Here is a 20655-nt window from a genome sequence, read left to right as displayed (position 1 = left end):
AGCGAAGTGAGAACAAAAATTACTTATCTTAGAACGAGTCATTACTCCCTTTGAAATATCTCCCAAGATGTTGTCAATAGGATGGTCTTTTGAAGATTTCCAAGCTGGTGGAAGGTCATTCACTTCAGCTGTCCTTTCTTCCTCATCTTCTTCATGACTAGTATCTTCCTCCTTCTCATGGGCAACTGTTCTGGACTGATCAGTTTCCGTAACAGCTTCCTTGAGTATGTCTTATGTAGATACACCTGCGTCATCAAAAGTAATACCTTTTCCGACACTTTTCGGATAAGATTCATCAAAAGAAACATGGACAGATTCTTCAACAGTAAGTAAACGCTTATTATATACTCTATATGCTTTACTTGATTGTGAGTATCCAAGAAAAATACCTTCATCCGCTTTTGCATCAAACTTCCCAATATTTTCCTTACCATTATTCAAAACAAAACACTTACAACCGAATACGTGAAGATGTGACAAGTTTGGCTTTCTTCCTTTTAAAAGCTCATAAGGAGTTTTATTTAAAATAGGACGAATTAAGATCCTGTTTAAAACATAACAAGCTGTGCTAACTGCATCAGCCCAAAAATATTTTGGTAATCCACCCTCATTTAGCATTGTTCTTGCCAACTCCTCTAAAACACGATTTTTACGCTCCATAACGCCATTTTGTTGTGGAGTTCGAGGAGCTGAAAAGTTATGCTCAATACCATACTTGTCACAGTACTTATCAAAGTGATAGTTTTGAAATTCACCACCATGATCGCTACGAATTGTAACTATTTTGGAATTCATTTTGTTTTGGGACAGATTTGCAAAATTCTTAAAAGCAGAAAAAGTTTCATCTTTGCTATGAAGGAATATAGTCCAAGTAAATCTAGAATAGTCATCAACGATTACAAAACCATAATAATTTCCACCTAAGCTCTTTGTCCTATAAGGTCCAAAGAGATCTATATGGAGAAGCTCAAGGGGCCGTGAAGTTGAAATTACATTTTTATATTTAAAAGAGACCCTCGTTTGTTTTCCCATTTGGCACGCGTCACATAGGTGGTCTTTTGAAAATTTTATTTTTGGAAGACCGACTACTAGATCCTTAGATACAACCTTATTAAGCAAATCGAAATTAACATGTGCTAAACGTCTATGCCAAAGCCAAGAATCATCATTCAAGGTAACTAGACATTTAGTACTTGTTAAAGATACATCAAAAAGGTCAAGCATATAGATATTGTTTACTCTTACACCCTTAAACACAACGTTTTGTTCAGCATGTTCAATTATGCAGCAAGTTTTTGTGAAAGAAACTTTATAACCCTTGTCACATAATTGACTTATGCTTAACAAATTGTGTTTAAGCCCCTCTACTAAATGGACATCAGAAATAGTAGTGGTAGAGGGATTACCTACACTACCTTTGCCAAGTATAGCTCCTTTGTTATTGTCTCCATAAGTAACATATCCCTTCTTCTTTGCTTTGAAGTCTATAAAAAGCGATATGTCACCGGTCATGTGCCTTGAGCAACCGCTGTCAAGAAACCATCTCCTATCTACGGAAGCAAGGCACTCATCCTACAATATCAAAAGAGAGAAGTTGGTACCCAATTTTCATTGGGTCCAAGTGGGTAAGTGCTAACATGGTTGCCTTTTGGCTTCCATTGATAAATACCTTTAGGAACAAGAAATCTCCTAAACTTGCATTTCTCAATGGTATGGCCAGCACGACAACAATAATGACATAAACCATGATGATGTATTTGTTTATTCTTGTTCATTAAATCCTTTGGAATAAAAGAGTATTTTGCATATGGTGGATTTAATGACTTCTTAAACAACCTAGAGTCAACGGCATAAGTAACCTTAGGTTGTAAAGCTTTTTCCAATTTGACCTTGAGTGTGTTTACCTCTTGTTGCCAAATATGACAAGCTTCACAATACCCAACTTTACTACATCCATCAATGTTAATATTTTTTGAATTTTCTGCAATACTAGCTTTTAACCATTCTAAATCTTTTTCAGCTTTGTATACTTTACCTTCCAGAAATGAAAAAATTTGTTTATCGGAAGATAATCTTTTAAAAGCATCTACAGCTTCATTATGCAGTTTTTCAAAAGCTATTTTCAGTTCAGAAAAAGACATAGAAGAGAAATTATTATAATAGGCTTGTTTTACCTTTTTATCATTGATTTTCTTCTTGTGGTAGGACAGATTTTTGGTGTGAGCCATAAGGCACAGATTTGCGGTTTCATCACTATCACTTGAACTTTGTGTGCTTGATGAATCACTATCACTTTCCCATGCAATGTAAGCTCTTCTTTGTTTGCTGTACCCTTTTGGTGGAGCTTTTCCTTGATCCTTATACTTCATAGGACAATCTGTTTTATAATGTCCAGATTTACCATAATTAAAACAAGATCCTTTTCCTCTACTCTTCTTATTCTCTTCCTGTTTTGAATCTGTAGATTGTCTTCGAAACTTCATGAGGTTTTTGTCGGAATGCTTGACTCCATTCTTTCGAATGAATCTATTATATCTCCTTACAAAAAGTCCCATTCCTCATCATCCGAATCTTTGTCACTACTAGAATCATTGTCACTTTGCTCTTTTTGTGAGGACTTAGAGCTAGAGGCCACAAGAGCTATTGGCTTCTTCTCTCCCTCTTTGTCTCTCTTCTTCTCCTTTTCCTTCTTACTTTTGTTCTCAAACTTTTCAAGACTTTCTAATGCTTGCTGATGTTCTTCCAGCTTTCCAAACAGAGTTGTAATCGTAAGTGTCGTTAGATCGTTGGCTTCCTTAATAGCTGTTACTTTAGGTTGCCATTCCCTGCTAAGACATCTCAGAATTTTATTAGTAGCTATTTCATTGGAAACAGGTTTTCCAAGTGCATTCAACCGATTAGTGAGATGAGTAAATCTCTTTTGCATGTCGGAGATAGATTCTCCTTGTTTCATCCGAAAGAGCTCAAACTCTTGATTGAGTGTGTTAATGCGGGACTGTTTTACTTCAGTAGTACCCTCATGGGCAACTTCTAAAGCATCCCACATTTGTTTAGCTGTCGTGCAATGGGATACTCGATAATACTCATCAACACCAAGTGCTGAAATTAGCATATTTCGAGCTCTCCAATCACTCGACCACTTTTTCTCATCTTTCTCATTCCAATCACCTTCTGGTTTAGGAACTATGGCGCCAGTCGCATTTGTCATAGTAATTTGAAAAGGACCATTTTCAATGGCAGCCCATACTAGCCTATCAACAGAATTTATATGAATTCGCATGCAGTCTTTCTAGTAGACGTAATTTTCACCATTGAAAATCGGCGCTCTATTATACGCCCCCTTTGGTTCAGAATCCATATCGTTACAGGCAGCCACAGAACACCAGCGAACCGGTGCTCTGATACCACTTGTTAGACGGTGTGGCTAGTGATCGAGAGGGGGGGGGGGTGAATAGATCACCTCTTTTAAAATAAACGGATTTAAAAATTCTTATCAGAGTTATTGAAACTTAGTGGAAAATTATAGTCCCGAATCGACTTCCGTCTATTCTGAACCGCTACTAGAAAACCGGACACGCGAATTTATTGCTGGATTTGAATTAGAACGATATAGATTATTAACACCAGAATCTTATCAAATCAAATGCACTTATCACTAAATTCTACTTCCAATGAATAAAACTCAGCTGACAGTTTTGTCAAACATTTGGTGTGTATGTGATCAATGATGAACAATGGTGGAGTTTAGATAAAGAAGTTTTCTTGCCACTATTGTATCACGAAATGTACAGCCACAATACACCAACTGAAATCACAAAACTGTTGAAAACATAAAGATAGATAAGGAAAGAATACGATACGCAGAGATTTGGTAAGGAAGTTCCCCATTGTCGTCCTAGCGTGTGGGTACGTCTCCCTCTCAATTTCAAATGAAATTGAGAACTGTAATTATCAATAATGCCGAATTCGTTGATACAAGGTTTCAATACAAAGACAGAAATCTAAATCCCAAGATCTTCTTCTTGTATAAACCTCCACTTGATCTGAGCTCGATCAAGAATTTCCTGCAAGAAATTGCAAACAATTCACCGGTTCCACGACCTGTTTGCGAAATTACCCAATTTCCAAACCCTACGCTAAGGCTGAATTTGTTCTGAAAACGTGACTAACAAACCCGCAAGAACACTCCAGTTCTTGAAGGACAAACCATTTGGTTTTTCCTCGAAACCCCCTTCAACCTTCAACTCAGCTAGATCCTCGATCGTTCCACTGAACACCTCAGCTAGATCCTTGATCGTTCCACTGAACGTTATCTCGTTGATCCTTTAATCCAAAGAACAAAAATGATTATGTGTTGATGTTCTTGAAGAAAAGAGATTGAGAAGATGAAAAAGATGAAGTCTCTTTCAGGTTTCTAACTGCTCAAAACAATTGCTGCTACACACTCCTTTGATTTGTGTTCAACTGTTTTTCACTTCTGAATTCGTGTCACTTAACTGAGTTGTCAAAATACTTCTTATATGTGAAAGACAGAAGCTGTTAGCAGACAATACAGAATTATGTATTGATACAAAAGATTATGCATCGATACATACTGTAGCTTTGATTAATTTTAGAGAATTAATACAAGCATGTATCGATACAAAGCTCGTATGTATCGATACATAGAACATTTTAACTAAGCATGTATTGATACAAAGCTCGTATGTATCGATACATAGAACATTTTAACTAAGCATGTATCAATACAAAGCTCGTATGTATCGATACATACTGAAGCAAAAACGTTTTGTGATTTAAAACAAATTTATGTATCGATGCAGATGAAAATGTATCGATACATACTGTCACAAAACATTTTTTATGAGTTCTTTTAAGAAATGTATCAATGTGGATCTTTATGTATAGACACGAAACAATAGTATAGGCTAAAAACACAAATGAAGCATGTAAAATAATGCACAACCAACAACTAGACAATGATCACACAATTTGCTATCATTCAAAACTTATTCAAAGTAAAGAATTTGCTCACAAATGATTTTTGTATTATTTCTCTAACATGTATGCCACATAAATTGTTATTTATCGACATCAAATAGGTGTGGCTTCTACATAAATCCAATTACGATTGCTTAACATAGCACTAAATTTTCCCGACTCGGTTGAATCCTCATTAATACTAACATTGACATATTAATTATGCTAACATCTAATATTTACATTTATGTCATTTACATTCATGTCATTTACATTCTTGCCTTTTACTTTTTGCCTTTTTTACTTTCTTATTTCAAAAGAACAAAAACATTATAAAATGGCTAAAACCCTAAAAAGATTTAATCTGATCTTATGGACTTTGTGTTATTATCCCTTACTTGAGGAGTATTTTGGAATTTGTGTGAGAAAATTCTTTAGTTTGAATTAATTTTGAATGATAGCAAATTGTGTGATCATCATCCATACGTTAGCTGTGCATTACATTACATGATACATTTGTGTTTTTATTGTGGTTTTATCCCATTTTATTGCTGCATAACTTTACATAAAGACCTACATTGACACATCTCTTAAAATAACACATAAAATCCATTTTGTGTCAGTATGCATCAACACATAAGCCTATGCATCGATACATACTGCATGTGGTATATCACAAAACTCCTTTTGTTCAGTATGCATCGATGCATACGAGTCATGCATCAATACATGAAAGGCAAAAGGTTTTATGCATCGATCCATACGATCCCTGCATCGATACATGACCAATTGAAACAACCTGTGTATCAATGCATACGCATTAGGCATCGATACATGCTAGTGGAAAAATCACATGTATCAATGCATACGCATTAGGCATCGATACATGCTAGTGGAAAAATCACATGCATCAATACATACGAATTATGCATCGATACATGATTAATCAATTTCACCAAAAATTCACTTATCTTACAGTATGCATCGATGCATACTCTCATGTATCAATGCATAAAGCTGTTTTTGCTCTCTAACAGTTTCTGTTGTTGCTGCATATATAAGACATGTTATGACAGCAGTGAAAAATGACGGATTCTTAGAGGGAAAACAATTGAACACAAGATCAAAAGCAGTGTTGGAGCAATTGTTTGAGAGCACATAGAAACCTGAAAGAGACTTCATCTTCTTCATCTTCTCAATCACTTTTCTTCAAGAACATCAACACATAATAATTCTTGTTCTTTGGATTAAAGGATTATCGAGATAACGTTCAGTGGTACGATCAAGGATCTAGCTGTGGTTTTCAGCGGAACGATCGAGGATCTAGCTGAGTTGAAGATTGAAGGGGGTTTCTAGGAAAAACCTACTGGTTTATCCTTCAAGAACTGGAGTGTTCTTGAGGGTTTGGGAGTCACGTTTGCAGAACAGATTCAGCCGCAGCGTTGCGTTTGGAGATCGGGGGATTTCGCAAGCAGGTCGTGGAACCAGTGAATTGTTTGCAATTTCGTGCAGGAAAATTCTTGATCGTGCTCAGATCAAGTGAAGGTTCATACAAGAAGAAGTTCTTGGAATTTAGAATTCTGTCTTTGTATCATAACCTTGTATCAACGGATTCGGCAATAATTGATAATCAAAGTTCTCAATTTCATTTGAAATTGAGAGGGAGACGTACCCACACGCGAGGACGACGTGGGGAACTTCCTTACCAAATCTCTGCGTATCGTATTCTTACCTTACTCCTTTTTACGTTTAAAACAGTTTTCGCAATTTCAGTTAGTGTGTGTTGTGATTGTTCCTTTTGCAAGACAGCAGTGGCAAGAAAACAATTTCAATTAAACACTACTGCTGTTCATCATTGATCACATACACACCAACTGTTTGACAAAATTGTTAGCTAGGTTTTATTCATTGGAAATAGACTTTAATGATAAGTGCATTCAATTAGCTAAAATTCTGGTGTGGATTGTTCCTGTCATTCTTATTCAAATCCAGCATTAAGCTCGTGTGTCCGGTTTTCTAGTAGCGGTTCAGAATAGACGGAAGTCGATTCGGGACTAAATTTTTCCGCCAATTTTAAAAACTCTGATAAAACTTTAAATCCGTTAAATTACAAAGAGGTGATCTATTCACCCCCCCCCCTCTCGATCACTAGCCACACCGTCTAACAATTTGGACCATAGGACTTAGTGCTTTCCCTTGCTTGGAGTGGTATCTAAGATCTTGTGATCCCTTTGGACCCTTTGATCTTCAATTCAAGACTTGGATGTTTCTTTCTCGCTTTGTGGCTTTGTTGTTCATCTGGATCTTTTGATATTCATATGCTTATGTGCTTTTTCATCTTGTGGCTCAATCCAAAGGAAAATGAATGCTTATTTTGACCAATGTCAAATGCTTGCTCCATCTTGTGGTTAGTACACTTGCACACACAAAGGCTTTCTCTTGGGCTGCCTTACAATGAGACCTTTTATTTCATGTCTTTTACTTTATACTTTAGGACATTCTATTCATCTCCTTCCCACTTCTTCAATTTTCAAAACTTCCCCCTATTTCAAAAACCTCTTGTTTTCAAACTATACACATATTATTAATAAACCTTGACTTTGTCAAGTGATCTAGAAAATCTTTTTCTCAATAAATGCTAAAACAGAATAGTATACTTAAACTCTTTTTTTTTCAAACTTATAAAAAAGACAAACCTCATCAAACTTCTTTTTGTGCCTTTTTGCACTTTCCTTTAAGATCATTTTTTTAAAAGATTGGATATTGGTCTATTCTTGTAGTGATGCAAACCACTATACTTCTATAATATATTGAGAAATGATTGACATTTTCTACTTGAATGTTGAGACGTGCTTGTGAGAAAGTCAAAGTAAAAGTTCTCCATATCAAGATGATGCAAATGCTCATTTCCTCATACTTAAGGATAGTAAGCTGAGTTTTCCACTCAAATACGACAAAATGTCTTTTCAAATTAAAATCAATCAACAAACAACCCAACTTTTTTATAAACACAAATTTGCAAGTGGTTCCTATGGAGTACCATAGATGTGAGGGCTTCTAATACGCTCCCCTTGCATAACCAACCTCCGTATCCAAATTTCTCTTTTGTTTTACCTTTTATGGGTTTTGTTCGACCTTTTTCCCATTCCCTTTGGAAACAATAAAGTTCGGTGGCGACTCTTATTTTTCTGAGTTAAGTTAATCAATAGCTTAATCTAAATATTTTTCCCGTCGCGACACTCGCAATGCGCACTACCCATATGCCCTAACAAACTGGCTTTTTTCTGGATTACGTAATGCTAGCTATTTAACAGGTTACCCTAGCCGCCTTTCTTTTCCGAGCACTCCCCACGCTTAGCGCCTAAACCTTTGCTTCACCATGAAGTAATTTAGCCTTGATATGCCATCATCCATCATGGTCTTTCTAGGTGTACCTATGATCATGGCATAACGAGCCTTGCTTTATAGGGTTTTTCTCTGTCTTGGTCTTGGCATGCTAAACTATGGTTTTGAGCCTTTTTTACCTATTTTTAGTTAATACAAGTAAGAAAAGTCTAAGTAGGTGTTCTATCACTTTTCATATACAAATTAGGGGTTTTTATATTGATTGGTTCTAAAAAATGTCAATAAGTGCTTACGTATTTTATGTAAATTTGGAACTTAACAACTCTCCCTGGCTCATTTTTTGTTTGTCCTTAAACAAAATTATTTCAAATGGTTCAAAAATATTTTGAATGCATGTTTTACTTAAAGGTTGACTGACTCAGATCAATAATTTTTGAAATTATTTTTATGGTATGATATTCTTTCAAATGTAAGTTCATAATCATTTTCATGACTATCCACAAACCATAGCATAAAAATTAATCATTTGCTTGACCAAAGTAGGATTTTAAAACACGTCTAAATGAATAGTTAATTAATCATCAAAATCATGCTCTCATTGAGTATCTCTTAACGATTAGTGTTTTCCTCAAACTCGGATAATACATGAACTATAGAAACACTTTTAATTTCATCTAAATATTATCACGAGATATATCATCAGTCATGAATCACTAAGATATTGATTTTGGTTGCAAAGTGGTTGGTCTTACAAAAAATATTGGTTTTTATTTGTATTCCAAATCCTAAAGATAAGAGAGCATAAATTATTTCTTCTCAAAATTCTCTTTCTTTATGTCCACTTTCTTACAATCACTTTATTTTGGTACTTTCTCTTTTGTATGCATGAATATTTATTTTTGAATTTTTTATGTCAAAGCATTTTATTTTTCATTACACTAGTACTACTTGAATTTTATTTTTCAAAAAATGTCCTTTTCCATTTTCTCCCTAACTTTTGATTTTGAATTACCCTTGCTTTTATGTGCTCTACTATCCTCAAGATAAGATGGAGAACATTATTTTTCTTTTAATCAGCTAAGGGTTGTAACATTTGAAAAAATAAAAGTTTTTATCATAAGGCTCAAAAGGGCTTGTTAAAGGATTCACACCCTCACAAGGTAAGCATTTCAGGTAAAGTAGTTTTTCACTCAATAACAAGAAATGTGTGAGATATTGGATCGAACTCTAGCATGGTCGAAGGGTAGCTTCTTGGTTCGACAATCCGACAAGATTATTAGCATACCGTCGAAGTCTGCTCACATGTTTTAGTCGAAGTATGCTAGGAATGTTAGCATGTCAAATGAGGCCTATTTGTTATGCCCAATTGTTTAAGTTAGCTTGTTCTCTAAGTTAGCTTGTGTAATGGGTCTGTGTGTAAAATCTCATTAGTTTAGTGTGTTAGTTTTCTTATAAATAGCATACTAGTCTCTCATCATTGTATAACACAAATACTAATTAGGGTGAGAGAGGTTATTTTCTATTATGTAACACTTCGAATCTTTTTTCAAAGAGAAAGTAAAGAATAGAAGTTTATGACCAAATTGTTGTGTTCTTTTTGCCGATCAAGAAACCAATTATACTTTGTTGTTCCGGTATCATTTTCACAACAAATTCGTGCGGTGAGCATGGAAAAAATGTGAGAAGGTCGAGAACCGACAATCAGACTAGCAGAAAGGTGAAAAGGTTGAGAACCGACAATGGCCTTGAATTTTGCAATGAGGCGTTCGACAATTTTTATGCATACTCTGGTATTGCAAGGCACAAAACTACTGCAGGTACTCCCCAACAAAATGGTTTGGATGAAAGGTTTAATTGAACCATTTTGGAAAGATTTAAATGGATGTTGACTAGTGTTGGGTTAAAGAAGGTATTTTGGGTAGAAGATGATTAGACAACAACATATATGATAAATAGATGTCCTTCAACTATGTTAGATATGATAACACCTGAAGAAGTTTGGTTGGGACACCCACCAGATCGCGAAAACTTAGAGTATTTAGCTGCATAACCTATGCTTACATTAGGAAAGACAAGGTCGAACCTAGAGCTCTGAGATGCATGTTCATGGGATACCCCAAAAGAGTCAAAGCTTATAGGCTATGGTGCCTAGAGCCAGGTCACAGGAGGTGTATCACCAGTCGAGATTTTGTTTTCAATGAAGCTGAGATGACTTTCAAGAAAATTGATGATGTTAATCGAAATGCATAAATATTTGAAGAAGAGCTGGAGAATGAAGAGATTCTTATTGATGTGGAACATTTCGATGATGAATTGCGTATCCCAGATCAAGTAGAGGAAGAAGCACAAGATGCTGAAGATACTGAGGAAGTTGAGGAAACTATCGATGACTACCTGTTGGCAAGAGATAGGCTGAGAAGAGTCATCAAGACCCCTAAAAGACTTGGGTATGAATATCTCATAGCTTATGCCTTAATATCTGTAAGTAAGGTTTTAGATGAAGAGCCTAGAGCCTATAAGGAAGTTAAGAGGAGTCGAAATAAGACTGAATGGATGAAGGCCATGGATGATGAGATGAAGTCTATCCATGATAACCACACTTAGGAACTGATCAAGAAACCTGTCGGATCCAGGTTAGTCAGTTGTAAGTGGGTTTTCAAAGTTAAGGAAGGAATCAAAGGAATGACATCGAATAGATACAAGGAAAGATTGGTCGCAAGGGGTTTCACTCAGAAAGAAGGTGTCGACTTCAATGATGTGTTCTCTCATGTTGTGAAGAACATGCCCATTCGAATGTTACTTTCCATGGTGACACATTTTGACCTAGTTCGGGAACAAGTGGATGTGAAGACTGCTTTCTCGTATGGAAATCTAGATGAAATAATCCTGATGAGGCAATCTAAAGGGTATGTAGAAAAGCGGTCGCCAACAATAGCATGCAGAAAGATCTTAACATCAAAATCTTTTAGGACATCTCCCAGCCTATAGATGTTGAATTGGAGGATGTGCCCCAACTCTTCCACACTTAATTCTTAGTTTTGGTTAAAGATACGAAACTTGAGAGTACCATAGTAGTACCTCGTTCCGTCAATACACTTCTTTTGCAATTTAAAATCCAATGTACTTAAAAATCCAAGGGTTATGCGCTCATAGTTTGGTGCTTCCCTTTGCATAAAATCAAGAAACCCTATAGAGTCGAACATTTTATCTACTTCGGCATTAAGACCAAGGGTAGTGAGAGTGTTTTTGCACATGTACCTTGACAGAGTGATCTTCCCATTGATGAGAGTGGAGTACTGCTTAGCTTAAGAATTTTCCTCAAAGATAATTTTTGTTTGGGTTAGAGACTCGAGTTCTTTCTCTCTTCCGAGGCTTTGATGATTCTACTACTTGCTTTCTCTTATCGCTCCTCTTGGGTGCCATTGATGGTTGGAGTTAAGAACTTCAAAGTGAGAGTTTTGAAGTTTTCGTTCCCGTAAGTATGATTCGGGTGATGGATAATGAAGTTTTTGTGAAAGTGGTTTAGGGGTTAGTGTTGATAGGTGGTTAACAGTGAGAGCTTTATCTTTGAAAACAATGGAGGTTTTGGAGAAAATATGGAAGAAATTGGGAGAATTTGAAGGAGATGATATGATTTGGAGAGAATGGTTTATAGTAATGAGGATTAAAAATAAGATTTTGGTGTTTTAAAGAAGTGTTATTGGTGATGATTATATGAGAGGGAGGTGGGTGGGGCTCCCAAAAATTTCTCAATTTGAAAAAAATTTGATCCCTTATCCGTTGGCTTTGCTACGACCCGTAACACCTGCTACGACCTATAGCAGGGCGCTAGTTCCAATATGGGAATGGCTTTTTTAAATGGGAAATTTTTGTTCTATGTGTTTTTATGGTGTTTTTATGGTATCTTTATGGGCACGGTTCCTTGAATGATTTTTCCCAACATATCTCAATGTTCACACTTATATTTCTTTGTCCCTGTGAGCTTTTTATTAACTGAGAAAGAAATGAATCAATAAGAAAACAAACTAGTGGGAGAAAGCATGTGTTTCCTCCAACGTAGTGCTTTGATTAAGGTCGTTTACTTCGACCACCTACACCCTTAACTCAAGAGGGTGCTTCCTTCCACCTAGAATCCCTAGTATATCCCCTAGTTATTATGAGGACCCAACTAACTCTAATCATCCATGCCATGCATCCCTATTCCTTTTTCTTCCTCCAATGTGGAGGATAATACTTTTGGTCCAGTTTTTCACGGACTTTCTCTTTTACTATGTTCTTCTCCTTTGTAACACCCACAAATAATATATGTCTAGAATACATATTATACATAGTGTAAAACTGGTACTGAAATACATAAGTGCCTAGCAGCACCGTGTACATATACAACTACATGCCCAAAATAACACAATATTGCATAAATGTACATAAGAGTGCCCAAAATAAAATTAGACAATGATCTCAAAAATATCTACACAGCGGAAGAAAAGCCACCAGTCTTCAGGTAAGCAAGACATCACTCTATGTTGCCCTTACCCTTATCCTGCTCAGAACCACCTGAAAAAAAATCAACAACATGGGGTGAGATAATAATCTCAGTGGGTTCCCTAGCTTATGGGTCCACTCGGCTCTACAGGGTTTTCTAATTAATTTTCAACTCATATCCAACTCAAGTCAACAAGGGAACGAAGACTTGAGCGATGGGGAACTAACTCGTAATTGTATGGCAACATGCATCTGAGTCCTTATAACTCAACCACGATCATTATTCAGATCACGACGCATCAATTCCCGAACGGACTTACGTCTAAGCCAGGCCCGGTTCATGCATGCTCGTATGATTCGACTTTCGCGGTGGATATCGGGTCCTCTATGAGGCTTAATCCCCAGTTCAAGCGACCGTCACCCGTATGGGACTCTAACCCACCTAGGGTATCTTTCACCGTATGGAACTCTAACCCACATAGGTGTCCACCTTTCCCCTATGTCCGCCATGGTTGGGGATCAAACCCAATTGAGGCTCAAATCATTGGTCCCACATCCCAATGCTTACACGTCTAAGCATACCAATAGAGATGTGTACCATCACAGAAAACACACATTCTGAATACATGATCGGTTCTACAGTCATCGATTCCACGAACCATAACAAAATTCATCAATCATAGGTGACTTCATTCACCACAATACACAACAATAACATGGCATGTTCCATACAATGCGTCTTGTTATCAATCATGGCAACAATTCGTACACGACCTCCATATAAGTGTCGTACGAATGATTACCGTCATTCAATGTTATCTAAGTCATGAACCTCACTCAAGACCTAATACCAATCCTAGGTTAACTTACTATATTCATCATGTTATTCTCACTATTAACATGTATTCAACTTAAGCATGGCATCATAATTGATTAATGGTTGGAAGAATGCATTTAAAAACACTTAAGAAATGGATTTTGAAGTTTTTAACTTGAATCAATCGATTGGTTCCTCTCACATTTCTGTTTTTTTAAAATTTGCTGAGTGTCAATCGATTGATCCTGAGTGTCAATCGATTGGTCCTGTTAAAAATTTCCACTATTCATATACAACAAGTCCGTGCAATCGATTGACATGCAGTGTCAATCGATTGGTCCTGTGAAAATTCCATTTTTCTGCTAAACCAATGGTTGTCAATCGATTGGTTGATAAAGGCCAATCGATTGATCCACTCACATTTTCTCATTTCACCTCACATACACCATTTTCCTCTGTTCTACCATTTCTACAATTACCACTACTTCTTTCAACAACAACCCATCATATTACATGTTCTCATACACATATAAATCAAGGATTTCAAGCTCACAATCACAAGGATTTTCAAGATCATAATCACAACCAATCATTTCACCCTAACCATAACAAATCTTGTTATCATAACCAATATAAGAACACAACAAAGCACATGTTCATGGAAGTCAACAAGAGCAAGAACATATTCATTATATAGCATGGATTATCATGATTTGTCTAACATTCTACAACCCTAACATTTCTAGAAACCTAGAGTTTCTAACTAGAACCCACCTCAAGAAATTGAAGAGGAGAAGTTGTTGAAGATGAGATGAGGATGAAGATGATGGTGTTGGTTCCAAGTTTTCCTTCTTCTTCTTCTTCTTCTTCTCCACTAGACTTGCTTTCCTTTCTTTTCTTGAGCTTCCTCTATCTTTCTATACTTTCTGATATATAAAACAAATGAAGTGGCATGTGGTAGGTAGAAACATGTGGTGATGAGTGATTCAAAGGCCAAATGCAAGTGGCTAATAGAAACATGTGGTTGGAAAAGGTTACAAGTAGTAACAAATATCTCAAGTGACACCACACTTGTAATATTTGTTCTGCAGGAGCTATTGACCCATTATTAGTGTTACCAAAATGTCCCAATTCATAAAAGGTCAGTTCCCAATAATATTAATTAAGTCAACCTGGACTCACTATTTGCTCTATTTATCCCAATTGGCAACTTTTAGAGCACATAGGAACTCAGTTGATCTCAATTAATAGGAATTTAGGCATTTAAGGAAATACGGGGTATTACATCCTCCCCCCTTAAATAAAATTCGTCCTCGAATTTAAATATTACCTGGAAGAGATGAGTGTAAGCTTCTCGCATTTTTGACCCTAGTTCCCAGGTGGCGTCGCCTGGGTGTGATTCATCCCACTGAACCTTAATAAGAGGAATCTCCTTATTCCTTAACACCTTAACTTCTCGTCCTATAATACGACTTGGTAGAGGTTTGAAAGTCAGATCTGCTTCTACTTCTACTGAATCTGGAAGAAAAGGCTGAAGAGAATCTGGAATGAACTTCCAGAGTTGAGATACGTGAAAAACATCATGCACTTCTGATAGAGAAGGTGGTAAGGCTAATCTGTAGGCTACTTCTCCAATTCTCTCTATAATCTGGTATGGCCCTATGTATCTCGGACTTAGCTTCTGTGATTTAAACGGTCCTTTCAGTCTCAACCTCAGAGTTACCTTCAAAAATACATGGTCACCTTCATCAAATTCCAATGGTCTTCTCCTGTGATCCGCATAGCTCTTTTGGCGATCTTGTGCTTTCTTTATCTTATCACGGAACATCCTTATCTTTTCCATTGTCTCTTGAATAATCTTCGGTCCTAAGATCCTTTCTTTGCCAACTTCTTTCCAATATAAAGGTGTTCTTCATTGCCGTCCATACAAAGCTTCATAAGGAGCCATCCCAATACTTGCATGATAACTATTGTTATATACGAATTCAATCAATGGTAAAAGCTCCTTCCAATTCCCTCCACTTTCAAGTGCACAAGCTCTTAACATATCTTCCAGTGTATGTATTGTCTGTTCGGTCTGACCATCTGTCTGAGGATGATTAGAGGTACTCAAACACAATCTCGATCCCATAGCTTGTTGGAATGCTCTCCAAAACCTTGAAGTAAACTTTGGGTCTCTATCGGACATAATGCTAGTAGGAACACCGAGCAACCTAACAATTTATGAAATGAACAACCGTGCAAGATGACTTGCCTTGTAAGTAGTGTTCACGGCCAAGACATGCGCGGACTTAGTCAACCGATGCACAATCACCCAAATTGAATCATAATCACCTTGGGTCCGAGGTAACCCTACCGCAAAATCCATTGAAATAGTATCCCATTTCCAAACCGGAATCTCTAAAGGCCGCAATAAACCACCTGGCTTCTGATGTTCAATCTTTACCTGTTGGCATACAATGCGTTCTGACACATACTCTGCGATATCCCTTTTCATCCCAGGCCACCAATAGTCCTTCTTCAAGTCTTGATACATCTTCGATGAACCTGGATGTATAGTAAACGCCCCTTTGTGAGCTTCCTCCAAAACTTTCCTTTTCAGCTCGACATCATCCGGAACACAAATCCTTTGATTAAACAGAATGACTCTATCTGGTGACTGAGTGAAACCTGGTTGAGTCGACATCTCTTGCAATTTCTCATCTATCATTTGTCTTTGTCGGATTGCTTCCCTTAGGTTATAAGTAACATTCAAATTTCCCATTATCACACCATCCTGCGTCCAACTAAACTGAAGATTAAGATCTCATAACTTTTCCAACAATGCGTACTCTAACATCATCAGCTCCGCTTTATGAATCTCTTTCTGACTTAAGGCATCCGCAACCTTGTTCGCCTTCCCCGGGTGATACTTAAGCTTAAAATCAAAGTCCTTCAAATACTCCATCCGTCTCCTCTGTCTCATATTTAACTCTTTCTAATCAAATAAGTATTTTAAGCCCTTGTGATCACTAAACATCTCAAAATGCACCCCATACAAGTAATGTCTCCAAATTTTCAATGCAAAGACAACAGCAGCCAGTTCAAGATCACGAGTCGGGTAGTTCTCTTCATGAGGCTTCAACTGACGAGAGGCATATGCTACAACTTGACCACTATGCATTAACACCCCTCCTAATCCTTTCTTAGAGGCATCACAAAATACTTCATAGGACTTACTAGGATCAGGGATGATTAAAACAGGAGCAGTCGTTAGCTTCTCCTTCAAACTCATAAAACTCTTCTCACATTTCGAATCCCATTTGAAAGAAATTTCCTTTCGGGTAAGCCTAGTCATTGGTAACGCTATCTGCGAAAATCCCTTTATAAACCTTCTATAGTAACCTGCCAAACCTAAGAAACTTCTGACTTCGGAAGCATTCTTCGGACTTTCCTAATTAATAACTTCTTCAACTTTAGATGGATCCACCGATACTCCTCCTTGTGATATTACATGACCAAGAAACCTGACTTTGTTCATCCAAAATTCACACTTACTTAACTTGGCAAAAAGTTGTTTCTCTTGCAGTACTGATAGAAGAATCCTTAGGTGTTCTCCATGCTCTTGAGAAGTACGAGAATAAATAAGAATGTCATCAATAAAGATCACCACGAACTGGTCCAAGTAGGGTTGGAATATCCGATTCATATAGTCCATGAAAATAGCTGGGGCATTCGTTACACCAAACGACATTACAAGGAACTCATAATGGCCATATCTGGTTCTAAATGCGGTCTTTGGTACATCCGAACTCTTAACTCTTATTTGATGATAGCCCGACCGTAGATCAATCTTTGAGAACACGAAGGCTCCTTTCAACTGATCTAACAAATCGTCTATCCGCGACAAAGGGTACTTGTTCTTGATGGTAACTTTATTCAACTGGCGATAATCAATACACAACCGCATACTACCATCCTTCTTCTTTACTAATAACACTGGAGCTCCCCATGGTGAGAGACTAGGTCGGATAAAATGCTTGGTCAACAAGTCTTCCAATTGATTCTTTAACTTTCTCAACTCTAGTGGCGCCATGCGATACGGAGAGACGGAGATTGGAGCCGTCCCAGGTATCAGATTAATAGAGAATTTCACTTCCCTTTCAGGAGGAAGAGAGGAGACATCCTTAAGAAAAACTTCCGGAAATTCACAAACAACAGGGATTTGTGTAACACTCAGATTATCGCTAGATTCCTTGGTAAGAACCAAAAGAACTGACTTTTCATTCTCAAATAAGAAATTAACCATGTCAACCGTACCTTCCAAGATAGTAGTTAGCACATCCTTTGGAGTAGCTTCACTAGATGGAATGATAATCAACTTCTCTTCACAACCAATAAACACCGAGTTGGCGGAAAGCCAATCCATCCCCAAAACCACATCAACCTTCTTAAGTGCTAAACAAATAAGATCAACCTGAAAAATTCTACCATTCACCAAGAGCGAACAATTTTCATAAATCAACGGTGTCTCAACCACATCATCCATGGCAGTAGTAACCACCATAGGAGGAGACAAGGGAATTGCTTTCAAGCCAAGACGCTTCATGCACCGAATTGATATAAAAAAGTGTGTCGCCCCACAATCAAATAATACAAAACAAGGATGATTATTGACGAGACACATACCAGCAATTAAGGCATTGTTGCTGTTAGCCTTCCCTGCATCCAAGGTATAAACTCGACCGGTACTCCTCCCCTGCATCTGATTCTTATTCTGAGGGCATTCCCTAGACAAGTGTCCCTCCCTCTGGCAAGTAAAACACCTAATTCCACTTACAACACATCTTCCAAAATGATACTTCTTACATGCTTGACATTGAGGAGGTTGGTTAGGTCTTGCATGTTGCACCTTGTTTCCCTTGAAAGCCTGTGATCTAGGCCTTCCTGGCCTTCCTTGGTCTCTCTGCCCACTCCTGTATTGATCCCTTTCTTCTTGAACTTTCTTAAAACTGTTCTCAGCCACATAACATTGTCTTAATAGTTCAGCATAAGAAGTGAATTCCCTTTGAGAAACACTATGAGAAATTTCACCCCTCAGACCAAAAAGAAACTGATCAATCTTCCACCTCTCATCAGGCGTGTACGCGGCTTGTCTAGAATACACAGCCATATCTTCGAACTTCTCAGCATACGCAGCTACTGACATAGTTCCCTGCCTGAGCTGTTGAAATTCAAACTCTTTCTGAGTCCTCAAGGAATTAAGAAAATACTTATCCAAGAAAATAGTCTTAAAATGCTCCCAATCTCTAGGTATTCCTTGATTGGTCATAAGAGTCGAAGCACTCTCCCACCATCTCACAGCTGAACCCTTCATCATGTGAGAAGAAAACACAACCTTATTTTCTTCACTACAATGCACTATCCGAAAAGTCCTTTCCATGCTGGTTATCCACTCTTGAGCCTTCATAGGATTCAGCCCACCATGGAATTCCGGAGGATTCATGTGGAAGAAATCTTGGAAACTACCACCTGCAGCTACCTGTGGAACTCCTTGAGGATGCAAACCACCATTCCACTGCTGCATCATCTGTTGCATGAATTGATTCTGTTGTTGTTGCATTTGTTGCATAAACTAAGGCCATTGAAAACCTTCACTACCACTTGGCGGTTCAGAGTCCGAATTCTGTGTTCTGGGTGTACCACGACCTTTGCGTCTGTCAGCCATGATCCTGAATGTCATACAAATAGGATTGAGTTGACCAGGCTCAATACTATGAATATAACACCAAGGACAATGATGACAACCCATATATGAGGCAGAAAGGAATACTTATAATATTTCATGGCTAGGTTGAGGATACGACCTACTCTGATACCAACTATAACACCCACATATAATATATGTCTAGAATACATATTATACATAGTGTAAAACTGGTACTGAAATACATAAGTGCCTAGCAGCACCGTGTACATATACAAATACATGCCCAAAATAACACAATATGGCATAAATGTACATAAGAGTGCCCAAAATAAAACTACTGATCTAGATCATTAGACAATGATCTCAAAAATATCTACACAGTGGAAGAAAAGCCACCAGTCTTCAGGTAAGCAAGACATGACTCTATCTTGCCCTTACCCTTATCCTGCTCAGAACCACCTGAAAAATAATCAACAACTTGGGGTGAGATAATAATCTCAGTGGGTTCCCTATCTTATGGGTCCACTCGGTTCTATAGGGTTTTCTAATCAATTTTCAACTCATATCTAACTCAAGTCAACAAGGGAACGAAGACTTGAGTGATGGGGAACTAACTCGCAATTGTATGGCAACATGTATTTGAGTTCTCATAACTCAACCACGATCACTATTCAGATCACGACGCATCAATTCCCGAACGGACTTACATCTAAGCCAGGCCCGGTTCACGCATGCTCGTATGATTCGACTTTCACGGTGGATATCGGGTCCTCTATGAGGCTTAATCCCCAGTTCAAGCGACCGTCACTGTTAGATACCCAAAAGTGCTTATTTGAGCTATCAAATATGGGTATCTTTCACTCCATTTCCTTGCTAAATTGTCAAAACCACCTTTGTTTTAGATGAAATGCAATACATTGATAAACGATCTTGGTACCTTTGATTTGTGTGTTATTGTGCAGGAAGAAGGCATGAAATAATTGAAAATGAAGACACAAGAAAGTTGGCAAAGGAACCAAAGAGAAGATGCATTCATCTGCTTGCTCGCTAGGCGAGAGCTGTAGCGAAGGACTCGCTAGGCGAGCTTCCAGCGAACGTTGCAGCGAACGCGTCCAGACTTGGTGAAAAGCGCAGCCAGCACTCACTCGCTAGGCGAGCCATCAGCGAGATCCCAGCGAGGATTCCAGTAGCCAAACCTCTCAACCTCGCTGGAGCGAGGGTTGAAGCATGCCCTTCGCTAGGCGAAGGTTTTGTTCGCTAGGCGAACATGACAGTCTGAGATAGGCTGTTTCTCTGGGCGCAGGTGCCTCATGTGCATCAATTAGACCCTCGCTAGGCGAGC

The 20655-nt window shown here is 37.8% G+C and overlaps 2 protein-coding genes across 2 annotated transcripts; both read right to left on the bottom strand.

Annotated features, from left to right (window-relative positions):
- Window positions 1–14133: 14133 nt before the first annotated feature.
- On the bottom strand, window positions 14134–15467 carry LOC127078986 (uncharacterized). Its single transcript, XM_051019404.1, has 2 exons — window positions 14955–15467; window positions 14134–14223 (listed from the first exon to the last, which is right to left on the bottom strand). The coding sequence occupies exons 1-2, from the start codon at window positions 15465–15467 to the stop codon at window positions 14134–14136; spliced, it is 603 nt and encodes a 200-aa protein (XP_050875361.1).
- Window positions 15468–17057: 1590 nt separating this feature from the next.
- LOC127078985 (uncharacterized) lies at window positions 17058–19226 on the bottom strand. Its single transcript, XM_051019403.1, has one exon. The coding sequence runs from the start codon at window positions 19224–19226 to the stop codon at window positions 17058–17060; it is 2169 nt and encodes a 722-aa protein (XP_050875360.1).
- Between the last annotated feature and the right edge of the window lie 1429 nt (window positions 19227–20655).

This window comes from Lathyrus oleraceus, chromosome 5 (genome assembly GCF_024323335.1).
Source record: "Lathyrus oleraceus cultivar Zhongwan6 chromosome 5, CAAS_Psat_ZW6_1.0, whole genome shotgun sequence".
Taxonomy (NCBI): domain Eukaryota; kingdom Viridiplantae; phylum Streptophyta; class Magnoliopsida; order Fabales; family Fabaceae; genus Lathyrus; species Lathyrus oleraceus.
This window is presented reverse-complemented; position numbering and strand designations above follow the sequence as displayed.